This window comes from Pseudophryne corroboree, chromosome 10, assembly GCF_028390025.1.
Source record: "Pseudophryne corroboree isolate aPseCor3 chromosome 10, aPseCor3.hap2, whole genome shotgun sequence".
NCBI lineage: Eukaryota > Metazoa > Chordata > Amphibia > Anura > Myobatrachidae > Pseudophryne > Pseudophryne corroboree.
The window spans coordinates 371,339,443-371,364,186 of NC_086453.1; the positions used below are offsets into that span (position 1 = coordinate 371,339,443).

Consider the following 24,744-nt stretch of genomic DNA (forward strand, 5'->3'; position numbering starts at 1 on the left):
TCTTCAGAGGTCAGATAATTAATTCACTAGAGTCCCACTGTGCACAATGAAAGTTTAAGTGCTTTTAAAAATAAATGTGGTTCCGCTGTGTTTAAGACTGCATTTCCAAACATGAGCTTCATCGTGAAGTTCAAAGAACACTTAGTAGAAATAGAAGATACATGTTATTTAAATGCACATGTGAGGTGTATGATAAAAGTACATTCCAAACAAGTAATTTCCCACCGTTAGGTAATTGTAAAGAAACATAGGAGGATATGCGGCACCTGAAAATAGTGCAGACCCTGCAGTGTATTGCTGAAAAGTTCTGAATTTAAGAAAAAGCTACAGTTGAAGTATTAATAATTCCATTATCTGTAAAGCTGTCTTACCTTATGTTCTGCAGAGTAACGCTAACATTTTATATATTTGGATCCTGATACATAACCCTGGCAATGTAAATCCTCGCTGCAAACACTACTAAGGTATTCCCAGGTACAGTACACCCAGAGCTGCATGCATGTTCTGTGTAACATGATGTCCTGGCTGAGTGTCTGTGCTGCCATCTGCTGGAGAACTTACAAACTGCTTTCCAGGGTTACACAGCTATGGAGAAATGTCAGTCGCACACATTGCAGGGGGCACTGTAGAATATCACTTGTATTTGTGCAGAGAAACCTTTTCTGTACATTAAATATATGGAGTGGCGGATGCCAAGATGGCTGCATCACCCCCGGTTGCTGGCAGAGGTTGGCACACTCTTGTAGCATGAACTGTGCCCACAAATGGGCGCGTGCCACGCTATCTATTCTCCCTCCAGGGTGGTCGTGGACCCCCAAGGGGGAGAAAAGCTGTCGGTATGCCGGCGGTCGGGATTACGGCGCCGGTATGCTGGCCGTCAGGAGCCCAGCCGCCGGGAAACTGAAGACCACCCAGTGTGGAGAAGTGGGGCATTTCCTGTTTTTGCCCCAGAGCCGCTCTCTCGTGTGTGTGTGTGTGTGTGTGTGTGTGTGTGTGTGTGTGTGTGTGTGTGTGTGTGTGTGTGTGTGTGTGTGTGTGTGTGTGTGTGTGTGTGTGTGTGGGGGGGGGGGGGGGTGTTCCAGGGGCTGTGGGAGCGCCATAAGCTAGTAATCCCATCTTTTCAATGTGATAGATGTTGTACCCGCCGGGCACAGTTGAGGTGTGTAAGTGCTTTTACAGGGGCACAAACACTCAAGTAATAAAAATGCTCCAACATAACGAGTGACCCAATAGATGGTTCAGAGGTCCCAGCATGCTAATGGTAAAACCTGAATTAGGCTAATCCAGGCAGTAGAGGACAAACACTGAATAGCAGCCGCCTCACTGCTCCCCAATTACAGGGTTCTCTTCCCTGAAAGTTCCATTTCTGCACTATGGCGTTCCACTATTATATCAGGACTTCCTAACAGGTGAGTCAGTCACAGGCCTGAGGCCATTAGGACATGCCCTTCTATCTCTGGGGACTCCTGAGGCCACTAGGACCTGCCCCCCCCCCCCCTCTCTGGGGACTCCTGAGGCCATTAGAACCCACCCCTCTATCTCCGGGCACTACTGAGGCCATTAGGACCAGCCCCTCTATCTCTGGGGACTTCTGAGACCACTAGGACCTGCCCCCCCCCCCTTTCTCTGGGGACTCCTGAGGCCACTAGGACCTGCCCCTCTATCTCTGGGGACTCCTGAGGCCACTAGGACCTGCCCCCCCCCCCTTCTCTGGGGACTCCTGAGGCCATTAGAACCCACCCCTCTATCTCCGGGTACTACTGAGGCCATTAGGACACGCCCCTCTATCTCTGGGGACCCCTGAGGCCATTAGGACCAGCCCCTCTATCTCCGGGTACTGCTGACACCATTAGTACACGCCCCTCTATCTCTGGAGACTCTTGAGGCCACTAGGACCGCCCTTTCTCTGGGGACCCCTGAGACCATTAGGACACGCCCCTCTATCTCCGGGTACTCCTGACACCATTAGTACACGCCCCTCTATCGCTGGAGACTCCTGAGGCCATTAGGACCCGTCCCCCTTTCTCTGGGGACTCCTGAGGCCATTAGAACCCACCCCTCTATCTCTGGGGACTCCTGAGGCCATTAGGACCCGTCCCCCTTTCTCTGGGGACTCCTGAGGCCATTAGAACCCGCCCCTCTATCTAAGGGGGCTCCTGAGGCCATTAGGGCCCGTTCCCCTTTCTCTGGGGACTTCTGAGGCCATTAGAACCCACCCCTCTATCTCTGGGGACTCCTGAGGCCACTAGGGCCCATCCTCCTTTCTCTGGGGACTCCTGAGGACATTAGGACCCGCCCTTCTATGTAAATATGGTTAGGTAAACCCATGCCATTGGAGAGTGTGAGAGACTGTAAAGCGAGCAGGATAAGTGCTTAGTGTAGGTGTCATAGGGGACCATTTATCAAACAATATTTGCGGCTATTTCCCTCAAAACAATATTAAGTACCCCCGAATGTAGGTAGGAGGGGCCACAGCATATCTCCGATACCTGCTGCCATCCCTCCATTCCCATCGGCAGCCGTATTCCCCGTAGGTTTTTATGGAGAATGTGATGCTACCAGATTTACCAAGCTCCGGAATGTGAAGCATTCCCGATATTGGTCCCCGTAGTTACCGCCATCTGAAGATGACGTTATCCCTTTGTAGCCTATGGGGCACACTTCACATTTGCGGCCAGCAGAGGGCTCCCCTGGACCCTCACTGGTGTTGGCAAAGGCCAGCAAGCAGCCATGGTAACGGGACACTAATATATATATATATATATGTTTTTCCAAGTGAAACTGAAAACTGACTTTCATGTCAATAGCAAATCTGGTTTTGTACATTCAGCCGCAGAGCAACAGAGGACACATTGTTCTGAATTGTCTAAAAATCTGATGTGACTTTTAGGGGTAAACTTACTAAGATGGGAGTTCTATTTAAGATGGGATGTTACCCATAGCAACCAATCCGATTCTACTTCTCATTTATCTAGCACCTTCTAGAACAGGCATGTCCAAACTGCGGCCCTCCAACAGTTGTGAAACTTCATATCCCAGCATGCCCTGCCACAGTTTTGCTGTCAGAGAATGCTAAAGCTGTGTCAGGGCATGCTGGGATGTGTAGTTTCTCAACAGCTGGAGGGCCGCAGTTTGGACATGCCTGTTCTAGAAGATAATACTGGTTGGTTGCTATGGGCAACATCCCATCTTAAATAGAACTCCCATCTTAGTAAATTTACCCCTTAGACTCTTTCAAATGACTGACAATCCATTAAATGTCAGTGACTTGTGTCTGCTGTGCTATGCGCTGTGCATGCTGGGAGAATGCGCTGTGCATGCTGGGAGTCCTGGCTACAAATGGCCGCCGCCAGGAAGATGTAGCCAGCTAGGCCCATTCTATGTTGTGTGAGCCTTTCTCCTGCAATACCTGTGTCACCTGCTGGAACTGACCTTCACCTTCCTACACACAGTGCAATGTGACCATTGTTATTGTGCAGAGAAGAAGCCACATGGAACCCGCTGCACGCACTGCGCAGCCCACGCCGCAGGGACCACGTGACAGGACGCTTTACATCAGAAGCAGCTTTACACACTGAATAAAACACACACAGCCAATAGAAATAGCTGAATAAACACACATATACTCGCAGCGGTCTGTAGGAAAATGTGACAGACGTCGTTTTTAATGAAAAAGTCTATTTAAATATTACAGCAGAGTAACTCGCGTTACCGGTCGCATTTACAAAGCACGTAATGAAACATTAACATATCTGTCACACAGTATATAGAATAACCCACTTGTATCTCACATTCAATCAATGCCCTGGGGGGAGGTGTATCAAGCCTTGGAGACAGATAAAGTGCAGACGCTGCCCAGAGCAACCACATCAGCTTCTACCTGTCATTTCAGAGACTGCGCTGGGTGAATGACAGACGCTGGTTACTCTCGGGATCTTCTCTAGTTTATCTCTCTCCAAGTCTTGATACATCTCCCCCACATTGAGAGTATGTTGTCCTGATGGACTGGTTATCCTGTTAATATGTAAAAGTAGTAATACATGATAAATCAGCTTTGGTTTCATATCTGTACATGTGGACGATACAATAACACAATATAATGACGCAGTCAGCGGACAGGTCATGGCGGTCGCTGAGCTGAGTAAGGAGGCGGCTCTGCTGGAGAATACTGTCTGACTGGTAATGTATACGCATTTATAGGCGTTATATATCCATCTGAGGGATACAAGAGAGGCCGCATTTCCGATTAGGGCTGTCCTTCGCAATCTCCGGTGGCACCGTGACGGGGGCGGCCGCAGGGCATGCTGGGAGGGACCAGTGCTGCGGTGAGAAGCCCATAGGCTTCTTTGGGGTATCGCCAGCTGGGGATCCCCTCCGCTGCGCTGTTACGGCGGCTGGGGCTTAGTGCATTTGGGAAACGCAGTAAACGGGGGTTTACCGCATTGTCCGCTTAGTACATCCCAGACTGTGTTTGAAAAATGACAGGAGCTGATTGGCTGATACTTTATCACCGTGTAAATGATTTTTTTAATATAAAAAAACTGCATAAAAAGGACTAAAAACTTCAGCCGTCAGGACCCCAGGTCAGTAACGTTGTGGGATATGGGGTAACTTAGGGCACAGCGGCCAGAATGCAATCATCATCTGCGGCCAGAGCTGTGCTCCTGTTAGATCCCATTATATCACTCACGATCCATTACTATATTACTGGGACGGCATCAAAAATGTAGGTAAAATGTTGGGATCCACTCAGTATATCAACGCCTCAATATCCCCCCCACAGCTCCTTCTTTGCCCAGGATAGTGCGCAAATGTAGCTCAGTTATTGGGGGTGAAATGCGTCAGCAATGGAAAACAGGAACAAGATTTTCATTTTTTTTTAAACTTTAAATAGACAGGCTTGACCATGCCCCTTTACGATGTCATACCCTTCCCAGATGATGTCACACCTATCTCCTGCCACCAGGCCATACCCCCGTCTTTTATACAGTCAGGAGATTCCGTTTTTGTTGATACTTGCAGGAGAGCGCTGCTAGCAGATAAGGCGATTATGGGAAAGAGAAGGTAAACAATGACACCTCTACTGAAAGGTGATCTCATATAAAAAGAGTATCTGTATACATTCATTTCTAAATATTTAGACAGATAAAAAGGGAAAATAAGAAACATATAGGGTTAGGGTCCCTTTATGAAAGGTGCGTTCAATGTATAATGGGGGTCATTCCGAGTTGATCGCTCGCTGCTGATTTTCGCAGCGCAGCATTCAGGTGAAAAAAAACGGCATCGCTGCGCATGTGTGTGCACCGCAAAGCGCACGTGCGACGTACTGGTACAAAGCCCTTTGTGGTTGTGCTCAGGTTCTAGCTAAGTTCTCCTTCGCACTGACGGCTGCTAGAAGATTGACAGGAAGGGGGCGTTTCTGACCATTTTCAGGGAGTGTTTGCAAAAAAACACAGGCGTGTCTGGAAAAACGCAGGCATGGCTGGGCGGGTGTACGACGTCAAATACGGACACGAATAAGCTGAAGTGATTGCAAGCGACGAGTAAGTCTGGAGCTACTCAGAAACTGCACAAACTGCTTTTGCAGAGCTCGGCTGCACAGGCGTTCGCACTTCTGCTAAGCTAAAATACACTCCCCAGTGGGCGGCGGCATAGCGTTTGCACGGCTGCTAAAAACCGCTAGCGAGCGATCAACTCGGAATGACCCTCAATATCTGTTACGTGTCACCTTCTTTATACTATCACAGTAACTGTAATGCTTGATCTGTCCCGTCTTCTAGGTTTGCAGTATAAAGAGGGCGCTGCACTCCTAACAGAAATACAACACAGTATATAAAGAAATATAACGGATATCAGACATATATACTATAGAGTACAGAGTGATGGCTCCCCCCAAAAAACATTCCCCCTGGGCTCCTGCCCTTAGTTGCATTTAGCAAGATCATACTGTGCAGCCGGGACCATTGCAGACACAGCAACACTGAGACTGTTCATGTGATTCGTATGTAAAGCAGGACCCTCCGCCCTTCCTAACATTGTCTGAGAGCCCCGTGCAGGTGGAAACCAAAAACAATAACAACCCTGTAACAGGGAGTTTAGTTACTGTATAATAAGCACCCAAAATTCCTTCTGTAGATTATAACGTTACCGGAACTTACTTGCGTCTGTCTATAATACAGGGGATCGGGACTCGGGAGTTTGGAAAATAAGGCAAGAGAAATGGTTGCAGCAGCAAATCCGGGGGGTCGGGGGCAGACGGCAGAGTGACAGAGGTCTATATTCCACCATGAGAGAGAAGACACTGAACAGCAAACTATAAAAGCAGCGGCTCCATGTTCTCATTTAAAAAAAAAAAAAAACATTTACAAAAAGGTTTCGTGTGTCGGCGATTCATGAAAATGAGAACTGTCCGCCACGCACTGTAGTCTGGGCGGCCTGTGTGCAGGGCTGGGGAGAGGGAACAGCACGTATAACCCAGGGGTCACCCCCTCCCCCCCCCCCCCGGGTAATCCAGTGCAGATAACGAAAGCAGCCTGCCGACGGTGCCGGAACCGGTTTCATAAATGTCGGCTGCTGCGGAGAGCTGTAAACATTCTGTTATAGATGGAATAGAGTACGGTTACACCAGGGACCCCGCCTGGCTCTGCGCCGGAACCATAACTGGCACAGCCCCCATCCGCACCAGATTGGAGGGGGTGACGCCGGAGGCGACGTTTAATTCTTTCCTCGGAACCTGCGGATCTACGCCGTTGGTCTTCTGTTGGGGGCTCCTGCTCTTTGGCACGGCCGTGCTGTAATAGTTGCCGTTGGCTGGTGCCATGTAGCTGGGCAACGACTGACTGGACAAGCTGGGGGTGGGCGTTGTGATGCGGCCCCTGTCGCCCGCGTAGGGTGGGGGGTTGTAGCCGGCCGCCGTGTTGACGGACGTGGTGTCGGAGGGAGATTTGGACGGATAGGGCTTGTGGTCGCGGTTGCTGTTGATGGAGGACATGGTGCCGTTTTTGAAGACTAGATCCGAGTCGTTGGCTTTGGCCCAGGTAAGCGACTTTGGCGCCGGGGCGTCCTCCCTGGGCAGAAACACGTGAGAGAGAATGCGGTTAGCCGTCAGCTCCACTTACTTCCCATGTTAATACACCAATCTGGAATACTCTTACTTGATGTCATTCTCCACGTCGTCCTGCGACTCCTTCCTCTCGCGTCGGTACAGGTAGACCAGCACGGCCACCAGCGCCGCTAGGCAGCAGAGCCCAGCGATGGATCCCACCACCGCGCCTACGATGATGGCGGTCCTGGATGCTGGAACACACAGGGTCATTACATCCGTGAATGATTATTACACGGTAAGACGCCCCCACCTATCGCAGCGACGCGGGTACTCACATGATGTCACTTCCATGGTGACGTTACATTCCGCCACACCGGCTATGTTCTTGGATGTACACACGTATGTCCCGGTGTTGTCCGCTGTCAGGTTCGTTAGAGTCAATGTTCCCTTCATGGAATCTATAAGAGAGAACATGAAAACATGGCTCTGTTACCCAATATCGCCGTGTTACTCTGACCTGTGACCCAGAGACTGGTCAGGACTCCGATGGGTCCTATGTGAGATACGGTTTTGGACCCCGTCAAGAAACAAACACAATAACCCATAAATCCGTCAGCTCAGACCTGATTCAGTTTTGTCCCCCAGCAGCACAGTGTATATCAGGAGATGAGTAATGTGTCAGTGAGGACAGGGCAGCATGTGACAGGGGCAGTGACATGATGTGAGGAGGGGAATGGAGGCAGCAGGAAGCCACAGACTGAGAGTTATATAGTGGGAGGAGCAGGATCCCCAGCAGCACAGAGTATATCAGGAGATGAGTGATGTTAGTGAGGACAGGGCAGCATGTGACAGGGGCAGTGACATGATGTGAAGAGGGGAATGGAGGCAGCAGGAAGCCACAGACTGAGAGTTATATAGTGGGAGGAGCAGGGTCCCCAGCAGCACAGAGTATATCAGGAGATGAGTGATGTGTCAGTGAGGACAGAGCTGCATGTGACAGGGGCAGTGACATGATGTGAGGAGGGGAATGGAGGCAGCAGGAAGCCACAGACTGAGATGTTATATAGTGGGAGGAGCAGGGTATCCAGCAGCACAGAGTATATCAGGAGATGAGTGATGTGTCAGTGAGGACAGGGCTGCATGTGACAGGGGCAGTGACATGATGTGAGGAGGGGAATGGAGACAGCAGGGTGAGGAGGGGAATGGAGACAGCAGGAAGCCACAGACTGAGAGTTATATAGTGGGAGGAGCAGGGTCCCCAGCAGCACAGAGTATATCAGGAGATGAGGATATGTCAGTGAGGACAGGGCTGCATGTGACAAGGGCAGTGACATGATGTGAGGAGGGGAATGGAGACAGCAGGAAGCCACAGACTGAGAGTTATATAGTGGGAGGAGCAGGGTCTCCAGCAGCACAGAGTATATCAGGAGATGCGTGATGTGTCAGTGAGTACAGGGCTGCATGTGACAGGGGTAGTGACATGATATGAGGAGGGGAATGGAGGCAGCAGGAAGCCACAGACTGAGAGTTATATAGTGGGAGGAGCAGGGTCCCCAGCAGCACAGAGTATATCAGGAGATTAGTGATATATCAGCGAGGACAGGGCTGCATGTGACAGGAGCAGTGACATGATGTGAGGAGGGAAAATGGAAGCAGCAGGAAGCCACAGACTGAGAGTTATATAGTGGGAGGAGCAGGATCCCCAGCAGCACAGAGTATATCAGGAGATAAGTGATGTGTCAGTGAGGACAGGGCTGCATGTGACAGGGGCAGTGACATGATGTGAGGAGGGGAATGGAGGCAGCAGGAAGCCACATACTGAGAGTTATATAGTGGGAGGAGCAGGGTCACCAGCAGCACAGAGTATATCAGGAGATGAGTGATGTGTCAGTGAGGACAGGGCTGCATGTGACAGGGGCAGTGATGTTATGTGAGGAGGGGAATGGAGGAAGCAGGAAGCCACAGACTGAGAGTTATATAGTGGAAGGAGCAGGGTCCCCAGCAGCACAGAGTATATCAGGAGATAAGTGATGTCAGTGAGGACAGGGCTGCATGTGACAGGGGCAGTGACATGATGTGAGGAGGGGAATGGATGCAGCAGGAAGCCACACACTGGGGGTAATTCCAAGTTGATTGCAGCAGGAATTTTTTTAGCAGTTGGGCAAAACCATGTGCACTGCAGGGGAGGCAGATGTAACATGTGCAGAGAGAGAGAGAGTTAGATTTGGGTGGGTTATTTTGTTTCTGTGCAGGGTAAATACTGGCTGCTTTATTTTTACACTGCAATTTAGATTGCAGATTGAACACACCACACCCAAATCTATCTATCTCTGCACATGTTATATCTGCCTCCCCTGCAGTGTACATAGGGGGTCATTCCGAGTTGTTCGCTCGGTAAAAATCTTCGCATCGCAGCGATTTTCCGCTTAATGCGCATGCGCAATGTCCGCACTGCGACTGCGCCAAGTAAATTTGCTATGCACTTAGGAATTTTACTCACGGCATTTTCATCGTTCTGGCGATCGTAATGTGATTGACAGGAAATGGGTGTTACTGGGCGGAAACAGGCCGTTTTATGGGCGTGTGGGAAAAAACGCTACCGTTTCCGGAAAAAACGCAGGAGTGGCCGGAGAAACGGGGGAGTGTCTGGGCGAATGCTGGGTGTGTTTGTGACGTCAAACCAGGAACGACAAGCAGTGAAATGATCGCAGATGCCGAGTAAGTCTGGAGCTACTCAGAAACTGCTACGAGGTGTGTAATCGCAATATTGCGAATACATCGTTCGCAATTTTAAGATGCTAACATTCACTCCCAGTAGGCGGCGGCTTAGCATGAGCAAATCTGCTAAAATTCACTTGCGAGCGAACAACTTGGAATGACCCCCATGGTTTTGACCAACTGCAAAAAAAATTCCTGCTGCGATCAACTTGGAATTACCCGCCCTGAGCGTTATGTAGTGGGAGGAGCAGGGTCCCCAGCAGCACAGAGTATATCAGGAGATGAGTGATGTGTCAGTGAGGACAGGGCTGCATGTGACAGGGGCAGTGACATGATGTGAGGAGGGGAATAGAGGCAGCAGGAAGCCACAGACTGAGAGTTATATAGTGGGAGGAGCAGCGTCCCCAGCAGCACAGAGTATATCAGGAGATGAGGATGTGTCAGTGAGGACAGGGCTGCATGTGACAGGGGCAGTGACATGATGTGAGGAGGGGAATGGAGGCAGCAGGAAGCCACAGACTGAGAGTTATACAGTGGGAGGGGCAGGGTCCCCAGCAGCACAGAGTATATCAGGAGATGAGTGATGTGAGGACAGGGCTGCATGTGACAGGGGCAGTAACATGATGTGAGGAGGGGAATGGAGGCAGCAGGAAGCCACAGACTGAGAGTTATATAGTGGGAGGGGCAGGGTCCCCAGCAGCACAGAGTATATCAGGAGATGAGTGATGTGAGGACAGGGCTGCATGTGACAGGGGCAGTGACATGATGTGAGGAGGGGAATGGAGGCAGCAGGAAGCCACAGACTGAGAGTTATATAGTGGGAGGAGCAGGGTCCCCAGCAGCACAGAGTATATCAGGAGATGAGTGGTGTGTCAGTGAGGACAGGGCTGCAAGTGACAGGGGCAGTGACATGATGTGAGGAGGAGAATGGAGGCAGCAGGAAGCCACAGACTGAGAGTTATATAGTGGGAGGAGCAGGGTCCCCAGCAGCACAGAGTATATCAGGAGATGAGTGGTGTGTCAGTGAGGACAGGGCTGCATGTGACAGGGGCAATGACATGATGTGAGGAGGGGAATGGAGGCAGCAGGAAGCCACAGACTGAGAGTTATATAGTGGGAGGAGCAGGGTCCCCAGCAGCACAGAGTATATCAGGAGATGAGTGGTGTGTCAGTGAGGACAGGGCTGCATGTGACAGGGGCAGTGACATGATGTGAGGAGGAGAATGGAGGCAGCAGGAAGCCACAGACTGAGAGTTATATAGTGGGAGGAGCAGGGTCCCCAGCAGCACAGAGTATATCAGGAGATGAGTGGTGTGTCAGTGAGGACAGGGCTGCATGTGACAGGGGCAATGACATGATGTGAGGAGGGGAATGGAGGCAGCAGGAAGCCACAGACTGAGAGTTATATAGTGGGAGGAGCAGGGTCCCCAGCAGCACAGAGTATATCAGGAGATGAGTGGTGTGTCAGTGAGGACAGGGCTGCATGTGACAGGGGCAGTGACATGATGTGAGGAGGAGAATGGAGGCAGCAGGAAGCCACAGTCTGAGAGTTATATAGTGAGAGGAGCAGGGTCCCCAGCAGCCCAGAGTATATCAGGAGATGAGTGATGTGTCAGTGAGGACAGGGTGCATGTGACAGGGGCAGTGACATGATGTGAGGAGGGGAATGGAGGCAGCAGGAAGCCACAGACTGAGAGTTATATAGTGAGAGGAGCAGGGTCCCCAGCAGCCCAGAGTATATCAGGAGATGAGTGATGTGTCAGTGAGGACAGGGTGCATGTGACAGGGGCAGTGACATGATGTGAGGAGGGGAATGGAGGCAGCAGGAAGCCACAGACTGAGAGTTATATAGTGGGAGGGGCAGGGTCCCCAGCAGCACAGAGAATATCAGGAGATGAGTGATGTGAGGACAGGGCTGCATGTGACAGGGGCAGTGACACGGTGGTGGATAATAAACTGTCAAACTTCTCTCTGTATAAAACACAGCTCATACACCCACTTTAGTTTCTGTACGTGTCTTATTTTTCTTGCTCTATTTATTCCTATACATTGAAATATTCATCCACCAGAGCAATAATATTGATTTACTGCAATGATCATTTATTTTTAGATGTCAGCAACATAGTCTATAGGTTATCTTTATGCTTATATCTCTGTATATAAGAATAATGTATGCATGTCTGTATATCTCTGACAATAATATACATCTCTTGTATAACACTCAGAATGTTTATCTCTATACAACAATAAGAATATTGTATACACAGGAACTCTGAATATCTCTCAGAATAATGTACATTTCCCTATATATCTCCCAGAAATATACCCCTATGGCTCTGATAACGCTGTCTGTGTATTACAGAGGAGGCAGATTTGTATAAAAGCGCAGTGATTGGACAAACGACATAAATCCAGGCCCAGTGTAATCTGTCTATGTGTCACAATGTTCAGCCGTGGGGTCTCCAAGCCTCTATCTGTCTGTCTCTAATATTATTTTTCTAATAATCCTCCTGCCACCGTCTCCCACCAAGACGGTCACTGGCGGATTCCTAATGTTTAGAGTGTGATTATAACACCCTGCCCTGGGATGCTGTACTGTTACACTGTATATAACACGCTGCCCTGGGATGCTGTACTGTTACACTGTATATAACACGCTGCCCTGGGACGCTGTACTGTTACACTGTATATAACACCCCGCCCTGGGATGCTGTACTGTTACACTGTATATAACACCGTGCCCTGGGATGCTGTACTGTTACACTGTATATAACACCCTGCCCTGGGATGCTGTACTGTTACACTGTATATAACACGCTGCCCTGGGACGCTGTACTGTTACACTGTATATAACACCCTGCCCTGGGATGCTGTACTGTTACACTGTATATAACACGCTGCCCTGGGATGCTGTACTGTTACACTGTATATAACACCCTGCCCTGGGATGCTGTACTGTTACACTGTATATAACACCCCGCCCTGGGATGCTGTACTGTTACACTGTATATAACACCCTGCCCTGGAATGCTGTACTGTTACACTGTATATAACACCCTGCCCTGGGATGCTGTACTGTTACACTGTATATAACACGCTGCCCTGGGACGCTGTACTGTTACACTGTATATAACACCCTGCCCTGGGATGCTGTACTGTTACACTGTATATAACACGCTGCCCTGGGATGCTGTACTGTTACACTGTATATAACACCCTGCCCTGGGATGCTGTACTGTTACACTGTATATAACACGCTGCCCTGGGATGCTGTACTGTTACACTGTATATAACACCCTGCCCTGGGATGCTGTACTGTTACACTGTATATAACACCCTGCCCTGGGATGCTGTACTGTTACACTGTATATAACACCCTGCCCTGGGATGCTGTACTGTTACACTGTATATAACACCCTGCCCTGGGATGCTGTACTGTTACACTGTATATAACACACCACCCAGGGATGCTGTACTGTTACACTGTATATAACACCCTGCCCTGGGATGCTGTACTGTTACACTGTATATAACACCCTGCCCTGGGATGCTGTACTGTTACACTGTATATAACACGCTGCCCTGGGATGCTGTACTGTTACACTGTATATAACACCCTGCCCTGGGATGCTGTACTGTTACACTGTATATAACACCCTGCCCTGGGATGCTGTACTGTTACACTGTATATAACACCCCGCCCTGGGATGCTGTACTGTTACACTGTATATAACACCCCGCCCTGGGATGCTGTACTGTTACACTGTATATACACCCTGTCCTGTGATGCTGTACTGTTACACTGTATATAACACCCTGCCCTGGGATGCTGTACTGTTACACTGTATATACACCCTGTCCTGTGATGCTGTACTGTTACACTGTATATAACACCCGCCCTGGGATGCTGTACTGTTACACTGTATATAACACCCTGCCCTGGGATGCTGTACTGTTACACTGTATATACACCCTGTCCTGTGATGCTGTACTGTTACACTGTATATACACCCTGCCCTGGGATGCTGTACTGTTACACTGTATATAACACCCCGCCCTGGGATGCTGTACTGTTACACTGTATATAACACCCTGCCCTGGGATGCTGTACTGTTACACTGTATATAACACCCTGCCCTGGGATGCTGTACTGTTACACTGTATATAACACCCTGCCCTGGGATGCTGTACTGTTACACTGTATATAACACCCTGCACTGGGATGCTGTACTGTTACACTGTATATAACACCCCGCCCTGGGATGCTGTACTGTTACACTGTATATAACACCCGCCCTGGGATGCTGTACTGTTACACTGTATATAACACCCCGCCCTGGGATGCTGTACTGTTACACTGTATATAACACCCTGTTCTGTGATGCTGTACTGTTACACTGTATATAACACCATGCCCTGGGATGCTGTACTGTTACACTGTATATAACACCCCGCCCTGGGATGCTGTACTGTTACACTGTATATAACACCCCGCCCTGGGATGCTGTACTGTTACACTGTATATAACACCCTGCCCTGTGATGCTGTACTGTTACACTGTATATAACACCCCGCCCTGGAATGCTGTACTGTTACACTGTATATAACACCCTGCCCTGGGATGCTGTACTGTTACACTGTATATAACACCCTGCCCTGTGATGCTGTACTGTTACACTGTATATAACACCCTGCCCTGGGATGCTGTACTGTTACACTGTATATAACACCCTGCCCAGGGATGCTGTACTGTTACACTGTATATAACACCCCGCCCTGGGATGCTGTACTGTTACACTGTATATAACACCCCGCCCTGGGATGCTGTACTGTTACACTGTATATAACACCCCGCCCTGGGATGCTGTACTGTTACACTGTATATAACACCCTGCCCAGGGATGCTGTACTGTTACACTGTATATAACACCCCGCCCTGGGATGCTGTACTGTTACACTGTATATAACACCCTGCCCAGGGATGCTGTACTGTTACACTGTATATAACACCCTGCCCTGGGATGCTGTACTGTTACACTGTATATAACACCGTGCCCTGTGATGCTGTACTGTTACACTGTATATAACACCCCGCCCTGGGATGCTGTACTGTTACACTGTATATAACACCCCGCCCTGGGATGCTGTACTGTTACACTGTATATAACACCCCGCCCTGGGATGCTGTACTGTTACACTGTATATAACACCCCGCCCTGGGATGCTGTACTGTTACACTGTATATAACACCCTGTTCTGTGATGCTGTACTGTTACACTGTATATAACACCATGCCCTGGGATGCTGTACTGTTACACTGTATATAACACCCTGCTCGGGATGCTGTACTGTTACACTGTATATAACACCCCGCCCTGGGATGCTGTACTGTTACACTGTATATAACACCCGCCCTGGAATGCTGTACTGTTACACTGTATATAACACCCTGCCTTGGGATGCTGTACTGTTACACTGTATATAACACCCCGCCCTGTGATGCTGTACTGTTACACTGTATATAACACCCCGCCCTGGGATGCTGTACTGTTACACTGTGTATAACACCCTGCCCTGGGATGCTGTACTGTTACACTGTATATAACACCCTGCCCTGGGATGCTGTACTGTTACACTGTATATAACACCCTGCCCTGGGATGCTGTACTGTTACACTGTATATAACACCCCGCCCTGGGATGCTGTACTGTTACACTGTATATAACACCCCGCCCTGGGATGCTGTACTGTTACACTGTATATAACACCCCGCCCTGGATGCTGTACTGTTACACTGTATATAACACCCTGTTCTGTGATGCTGTACTGTTACACTGTATATAACACCATGCCCTGGGATGCTGTACTGTTACACTGTATATAACACCCTGCTCGGGATGCTGTACTGTTACACTGTATATAACACCCCACCCTGGGATGCTGTACTGTTACACTGTATATAACACCCGCCCTGGGATGCTGTACTGTTACACTGTATATAACACCCTGCCCTGGGATGCTGTACTGTTACACTGTATATAACACCCTGCCTTGGATGCTGTACTGTTACACTGTATATAACACCCTGCCTTGGGATGCTGTACTGTTACACTGTATATAACACCCCGCCCTGGAATGCTGTACTGTTACACTGTATATAACACCCCGCCCTGGGATGCTGTACTGTTACACTGTATATAACACCCCGCCCTGGGATGCTGTACTGTTACACTGTATATAACACCCTGCCTTGGGATGCTGTACTGTTACACTGTATATAACACCCCGCCCTGGGATGCTGTACTGTTACACTGTATATAACACCCCGCCCTGGGATGCTGTACTGTTACACTGTATATAACACCCCGCCCTGGATGCTGTACTGTTACACTGTATATAACACCCCGCCCTGGGATGCTGTACTGTTACACTGTATATAACACCCCACCCTGGGATGCTGTACTGTTACACTGTATATAACACCCTGCCTTGGGATGCTGTACTGTTACACTGTATATAACACCCCGCCCTGGATGCTGTACTGTTACACTGTATATAACACCCTGCACTGGGATGCTGTACTGTTACACTGTATATAACACCCCGCCCTGGGATGCTGTACTGTTACACTGTATATAACACCCTGCCCTGGGATGCTGTACTGTTACACTGTATATAACACCCCGCCCTGGGATGCTGTACTGTTACACTGTATATAACACCCCGCCCTGGGATGCTGTACTGTTACACTGTATATAACACCCTGCCCAGGGATGCTGTACTGTTACACTGTATATAACACCCCACCCTGGGATGCTGTACTGTTACACTGTATATAACACCCGCCCTGGAATGCTGTACTGTTACACTGTATATAACACCCTGCCCTGGGATGCTGTACTGTTACACTGTATATAACACCCTGCCCTGGGATGCTGTACTGTTACACTGTATATAACACCCTGCCTTGGGATGCTGTACTGTTACACTGTATATAACACCCTGCCTTGGGATGCTGTACTGTTACACTGTATATAACACCCCGCCCTGGGATGCTGTACTGTTACACTGTATATAACACCCCTGCCTTGGGATGCTGTACTGTTACACTGTATATAACACCCCGCCCTGGGATGCTGTACTGTTACACTGTATATAACACCCTGCACTGGGATGCTGTACTGTTACACTGTATATAACACCCCGCCCTGGGATGCTGTACTGTTACACTGTATATAACACCCTGCCCTGGGATGCTGTACTGTTACACTGTATATAACACCCCGCCCTGGGATGCTGTACTGTTACACTGTATATAACACCCCGCCCTGGGATGCTGTACTGTTACACTGTATATAACACCCTGCCCAGGGATGCTGTACTGTTACACTGTATATAACACCCCGCCCTGGGATGCTGTACTGTTACACTGTATATAACACCCTGTTCTGTGATGCTGTACTGTTACACTGTATATAACACCATGCCCTGGGATGCTGTACTGTTACACTGTATATAACACCCTGCCCTGTGATGCTGTACTGTTACACTGTATATAACACCCTGCCCTGGATGCTGTACTGTTACACTGTATATAACACCCTGCCCTGTGATGCTGTACTGTTACACTGTATATAACACCCTGCCCTGGGATGCTGTACTGTTACACTGTATATAACACCCTGCCCAGGGATGCTGTACTGTTACACTGTATATAACACCCCGCCCTGGGATGCTGTACTGTTACACTGTATATAACACCCCCGCCCTGGGATGCTGTACTGTTACACTGTATATAACACCCTGCCCTGGGATGCTGTACTGTTACACTGTATATAACACCCCGCCCTGGGATGCTGTACTGTTACACTGTATATAACACCCTGCCCTGTGATGCTGTACTGTTACACTGTATATAACACCCTGCCCTGGGATGCTGTACTGTTACACTGTATATAACACCCTGCCCTGGGATGCTGTACTGTTACACTGTATATAACACCCTGCCCAGGGATGCTGTACTGTTACACTGTATATAACACCCCGCCCTGGGATGCTGTACTGTTACACTGTATATAACACCCCGCCCTGGGATGCTGTACTGTTACACTGTATATAACACCCTGCCCAGGGATGCTGTACTGTTACACTGTATATAACACCCCGCCCTGGGATGCTGTACTGTTACACTGTATATAACACCCTGCCCAGGGATGCTGTACTGTTACACTGTATATAACACCCTGCCCTGGGATGCTGTACTGTTACACTGTATATAACACCCCGCCCTGTGATGCTGTACTGTTACACTGTATATAACACCCCGCCCTGGGATGCTGTACTGTTACACTGTATATAACACCCCGCCCTGGGATGCTGTACTGTTACACTGTATATAACACCCCGCCCTGGGATGCTGTACTGTTACACTGTATATAACACCCTGTTCTGTGATGCTGTACTGTTACACTGTATATAACACCATGCCCTGGGATGCTGTACTGTTACACTGTATATAACACCCTGCTCGGGATGCTGTACTGTTACACTGTATATAACACCCCACCCTGGGATGCTGTACTGTTACACTGTATATAACACCCGCCCTGGAATGCTGTACTGTTACACTGTATATAACACCCTGCCCTGGGATGCTGTACTGTTACACTGTATATAACACCCTGCCCTGGGATGCTGTACTGTTACACTGTATATAACACCCCGCCCTGGGATGCTGTACTGTTACACTGTATATAACACCCTGCCTTGGGATGCTGTACTGTTACACTGTATATAACACCCGCCCTGGAATGCTGTACTGTTACACTGTATATAACACCCGCCCTGGGATGCTGTACTGTTACACTGTATATAACACCCTGCCTTGGGATGCTGTACTGTTACACTGTATATAACACCCCGCCCTGGGATGCTGTACTGTTACACTGTATATAACACCCGCCTGGAATGCTGTACTGTTACACTGTATATAACACCCTGCCCTGGGATGCTGTACTGTTACACTGTATATAACACCCTGTCTTGGGAAGCTGTACTGTTACACTGTATATAACACCCCGCCCTGGGATGCTGTACTGTTACACTGTATATAACACCCTGTCTTGGGAAGCTGTACTGTTACACTGTATATAACACCCCGCCCTGGGATGCTGTACTGTTACACTGTATATAACACCCCGCCCTGTGATGCTGTACTGTTACACTGTATATAACACCCTGCCCTGGGATGCTGTAGTGTTACACTGTATATAACACCCTGTCCTGTGATGCTGTACTGTTACACTGTATATAACACCGTGCCCTGGGATGCTGTACTGTTATACTGTATATAACACCGTGCCCTGGGATGCTGTACTGTTACACTGTATATAACACCCTGTCCTGTGATGCTGTACTGTTACACTGTATATAACACCCTGCCCTGGGATGCTGTACTGTTACACTGTATATAACACCCCGCCCTGGGATGCTGTACTGTTACACTGTATATAACACCCCGCCCTGGGATGCTGTACTGTTACACTGTATATAACACCCTGCCCTGGGATGCTGTACTGTTATACTGTATATAACACCCTGTCCTGGGATGCTGTACTGTTACACTGTATATAACACGCTGCCCTGGGATGCTGTACTGTTACACTGTATATAGCACCCTGCCCTGGGATGCTGTACTGTAACACTGTATATAACACCCCGCCCTGGGATGCTGTACTGTTACACTGTATATAACACCCCGCCCTGGGATGCTGTACTGTTACACTGTATATAACACCCTGCCCTGGGATGCTGTACTGTTACACTGTATATAACACCCCACCCTGGGATGCTGTACTGTAACACTGTATATAACACCCTGCCCTGGGATGCTGTACTGTTACACTGTATATAACACCCTGCCCTGGGATGCTGTACTGTTACACTGTATATAACACCCCGCCCTGGGATGCTGTACTGTTACACTGTATATAACACCCCGCCCTGGGATGCTGTACTGTTACACTGTATATAACACCCCGCCCTGGGATGCTGTACTGTTACACTGTATATAACACCCCGCCCTGGGATGCTGTACTGTTACACTGTATATAACACCCCGCCCTGGGATGCTGTACTGTTACACTGTATATAACACCCCGCCCTGGGATGCTGTACTGTTACACTGTATATAACACCCCGCCCTGGGATGCTGTACTGTTACACTGTATATAACACCCCACCCTGGGATGCTGTACTGTTACACTGTATATAACACCCTGTCCTGTGATGCTGTACTGTTACACTGTATATAACACCCTGTCCTGTGATGCTGTACTGTTACACTGTATATAACACCGTGCCCTGGGATGCTGTACTGTTATACTGTATATAACACCCTGCCCTGGGATGCTGTACTGTTACACTGTATATAACACCCTGTCCTGTGATGCTGTACTGTTACACTGTATATAACACCGTGCCCTGGGATGCTGTACTGTTATACTGTATATAACACCGTGCCCTGGGATGCTGTACTGTTACACTGTATATAGCACCCTGCCCTGGGATGCTGTACTGTTACACTGTATATAACACCCCGCCCTGGGATGCTGTACTGTTACACTGTATATAACACCCCGCCCTGGGATGCTGTACTGTTACACTGTATATAGCACCCTGCCCTGGGATGCTGTACTGTTACACTGTATATAACACCCCACCCTGGGATGCTGTACTGTAACACTGTATATAACACCCTGCCCTGGGATGCTGTACTGTTACACTGTATATAACACCCTGCCCTGGGATGCTGTACTGTTACACTGTATATAACACCCTGCCCTGGGATGCTGTACTGTTACACTGTATATAACACCCTGCCCTGGGATGCTGTACTGTTACACTGTATATAACACCCCGCCCTGGGATGCTGTACTGTTACACTGTATATAACACCCCGCCCTGGGATGCTGTACTGTTACACTGTATATAACACCCCGCCCTGGGATGCTGTACTGTTACACTGTATATAACACCCCGCCCTGGGATGCTGTACTGTTACACTGTATATAACACCCTGCCCTGGGATGCTGTACTGTTACACTGTATATAACACCCTGCCCTGGGATGCTGTACTGTTACACTGTATATAACACCCTGCCCTGGGATGCTGTACTGTTACACTGTATATAACACCCTGCCCTGGGATGCTGTACTGTTACACTGTATATAACACCGTGCCCTGGGATGCTGTACTGTTACACTGTATATAACACCGTGCCCTGGGATGCTGTACTGTTACACTGTATATAACACCCTGCCTTGGGATGCTGTACTGTTACACTGTATATAACACCCTGCCTTGGGATGCTGTACTGTTACACTGTATATAACACCCCGCCCTGGGATGCTGTACTGTTACACTGTATATAACACCCCGCCCTGGGATGCTGTACTGTTACACTGTATATAACACCCCGCCCTGGGATGCTGTACTGTTACACTGTATATAAGACCCCGCCCTGGGATGCTGTACTGTTACACTGTATATAACACCCCGCCCTGGGATGCTGTACTGTTACACTGTATATAACACCCCGCCCTGGGATGCTGTACTGTTACACTGTATATAACACCCTGCCCTGGGATGCTGTACTGTTACACTGTATATAACACCCCGCCCTGGGATGCTGTACTGTTACACTGTATATAACACCCTGCCCTGGGATGCTGTACTGTTACACTGTATATAACACCCTGCCCTGGAATGCTGTACTGTTACACTGTATATAACACCCTGCCCTGGGATGCTGTACTGTTACACTGTATATAACACCCTGCCCTGGGATGCTGTACTGTTACACTGTATATAACACCCTGCCCTGGAATGCTGTACTGTTACACTGTATATAACACCCTGCCCTGGGATGCTGTACTGTTACACTGTATATAACACCCTGCCCTGGGATGCTGTATTGTTACATTGTATATAACACCCCACCCTGGGATGCTGTACTGTTACACTGTATATAACACCCTGCCCTGGGATGCTGTACTGTTACACTGTATATAACACCCCGCCCTGGGATGCTGTACTGTTACACTGTATATAACACCCTGCCTTGGGATGCTGTACTGTTACACTGTATATAACACCCTGCCTTGGGATGCTGTACTGTTACACTGTATATAACACCCCGCCCTGGGATGCTGTACTGTTACACTGTATATAACACCCTGCCCTGGGATGCTGTACTGGTACACTGTATATAACACCCTGTCCTGGGATGCTGTACTGTTATACTGTATATAACACCCTGTCCTGGGATGCTGTACTGTTACACTGTATATAACACCCCGCCCTGGGATGCTGTACTGTTACACTGTATATAACACCCTGCCCTGGGATGCTGTACTGTTACACTGTATATAACACCCCGCCCTGGGATGCTGTACTGTTACACTGTATATAACACCCCACCCTGGGATGCTGTACTGTTACACTGTATATAACACCCCGCCCTGGGATGCTGTACTGTTACACTGTATATAACACCCCGCCCTGGGATGCTGTACTGTTACACTGTATATAACACCCTGCCCTGGGATGCTGTACTGTTACACTGTATATAACACCCCGCCCTGGAATGCTGTACTGTTACACTGTATATAACACCCTGCCCTGGGATGCTGTACTGGTACAATGTATATAACACCCTGCCCTGGGATGCTGTACTGTTACACTGTATATAACACCCTGCCTTGGGATGCTGTACTGTTACACTGTATATAACACCCTGCCCTGGGATCCTGTACTGTTACACTGTATATAACACCCTGCCCTGGGATCCTGTACTGTTACACTGTATATAACACCCTGCCCTGGGATGCTGTACTGTTACACTGTATATAACACCCTGCCCTGGGATACTGTACTGTTACACTGTATATAACACCCCGCCCTGGAATGCTGTACTGTTACACTGTATATAACACCCTGCCCTGGGATGCTGTACTGTTACACTGTATATAACACCCCGCCCTGGGATGCTGTACTGTTATACTGTATATAACACCCCACCCTGGGATGCTGTACTGTTACACTGTATATAACACCCCGCCCTGGGATGCTGTACTGTTACACTGTATATAACACCCCGCCCTGGGATGCTGTACTGTTACACTGTATATAACACCCCGCCCTGGGATGCTGTACTGTTATACTGTATATAACACCCCACCCTGGGATGCTGTACTGTAACACTGTATATAACACCCTGCCCTGGGATGCTGTACTGTTACACTGTATATAACACCCTGCCCTGGGATGCTGTACTGTTACACTGTATATAACACCCCGCCCTGGGATGCTGTACTGTTACACTGTATATAACACCCTGCCTTGGGATGCTGTACTGTTACACTGTATATAACACCCTGCCCTGGGATGCTGTACTGTTACACTGTATATAACACCCCGCCCTGGGATGCTGTACTGTTACACTGTATATAACACCCTGCCCTGGGATGCTGTACTGTTACACTGTATATAACACCGTGCCCTGGGATGCTGTACTGTTACACTGTATATAACACCCGTGCCCTGGGATGCTGTACTGTTACACTGTATATAACACCCCGCCCTGGGATGCTGTACTGTTACACTGTATATAACACCCCGCCCTGGGATGCTGTACTGTTACACTGTATATAACACCCTGCCCTGGGATGCTGTACTGTTACACTGTATATAACACCCGGCCCTGGCATGCTGTACTGTTACACTGTATATAACACCCCGCCCTGGGATGCTGTACTGTTACACTGTATATAACACCCCGCCCTGGGATGCTGTACTGTTACACTGTATATAACACCCCGCCCTGGGATGCTGTACTGTTACACTGTATATAACACCCTGCCCTGGGATGCTGTACTGTTACACTGTATATAACACCCCGCCCTGGGATGCTGTACTGTTACACTGTATATAACACCCCGCCCTGGGATCCTGTACTGTTACACTGTATATAACACCGTGCCCTGTGATGCTGTACTGTTACACTGTATATAACACCCCGCCCTGGGATCCTGTACTGTTACACTGTATATAACACCCTGCCCTGGGATGCTGTACTGTTACACTGTATATAACACCCCGCCCTGAGATGCTGTACTGTTACACTGTATATAACACCCCGCCCTGGGATGCTGTACTGTTACACTGTATATAACACCCTGCCCTGGGATGCTGTACTGTTACACTGTATATAACACCCCGCCCTGGGATGCTGTACTGTTACACTGTATATAACACCCTGCCCTGGGATGCTGTACTGTTACACTGTATATAACACCCTGCCCTGGGATGCTGTACTGTTATACTGTATATAACACCCTGCCCTGGGATGCTGTACTGTTACACTGTATATAACACCCTGCCCTGGGATGCTGTACTGTTACACTGTATATAACACCCTGCCCTGGGATGCTGTACTGTAACACTGTATATAACACCCCGCCCTGGGATGCTGTACTGTTACACTGTATATAACACCCTGCCCTGGGATGCTGTACTGTTACACTGTATATAATACCCCACCCTGGGATGCTGTACTGTTACACTGTATATAATACCCCACCCTGGGATGCTGTACTGTTACACTGTATATAACACCCCGCCCTGGGATACTGTACTGTTACACTGTATATAACACCCCGCCCTGGAATGCTGTACTGTTACACTGTATATAACACCCCGCCCTGGGATGCTGTACTGTTACACTGTATATAACACCCTGCCCTGGGATGCTGTACTGTTACACTGTATATAACACCCTGCCCTGGGATGCTGTACTGTTACACTGTATATAACACCCCGCCCTGGGATGCTGTACTGTTACACTGTACATAACACCCTGCCCTGGGATGCTGTACTGTTACACTGTACATAACACCCTGCCCTGGGATGCTGTACTGTT

At 48.8% G+C, this 24,744-nt stretch overlaps 1 protein-coding gene across 1 annotated transcript in view; it reads right to left on the minus strand.

Annotated features, from left to right (window-relative positions):
• Nucleotides 1-3,634: 3,634 nt before the first annotated feature.
• Nucleotides 3,635-24,744, minus strand: part of ESAM (endothelial cell adhesion molecule) — a 144,736-nt gene continuing 123,626 nt past the window's right edge. Inside the window, exons 5-7 of the mRNA XM_063943738.1 lie at nucleotides 7,381-7,503; nucleotides 7,155-7,296; nucleotides 3,635-7,067 (exon numbers count right to left, since the gene is read on the minus strand). Coding sequence (XP_063799808.1) covers nucleotides 6,620-7,067; nucleotides 7,155-7,296; nucleotides 7,381-7,503 — 713 coding nt within the window. The 3' untranslated portion in view covers nucleotides 3,635-6,619. The remainder of the gene's footprint in view (nucleotides 7,068-7,154; nucleotides 7,297-7,380; nucleotides 7,504-24,744) is intronic.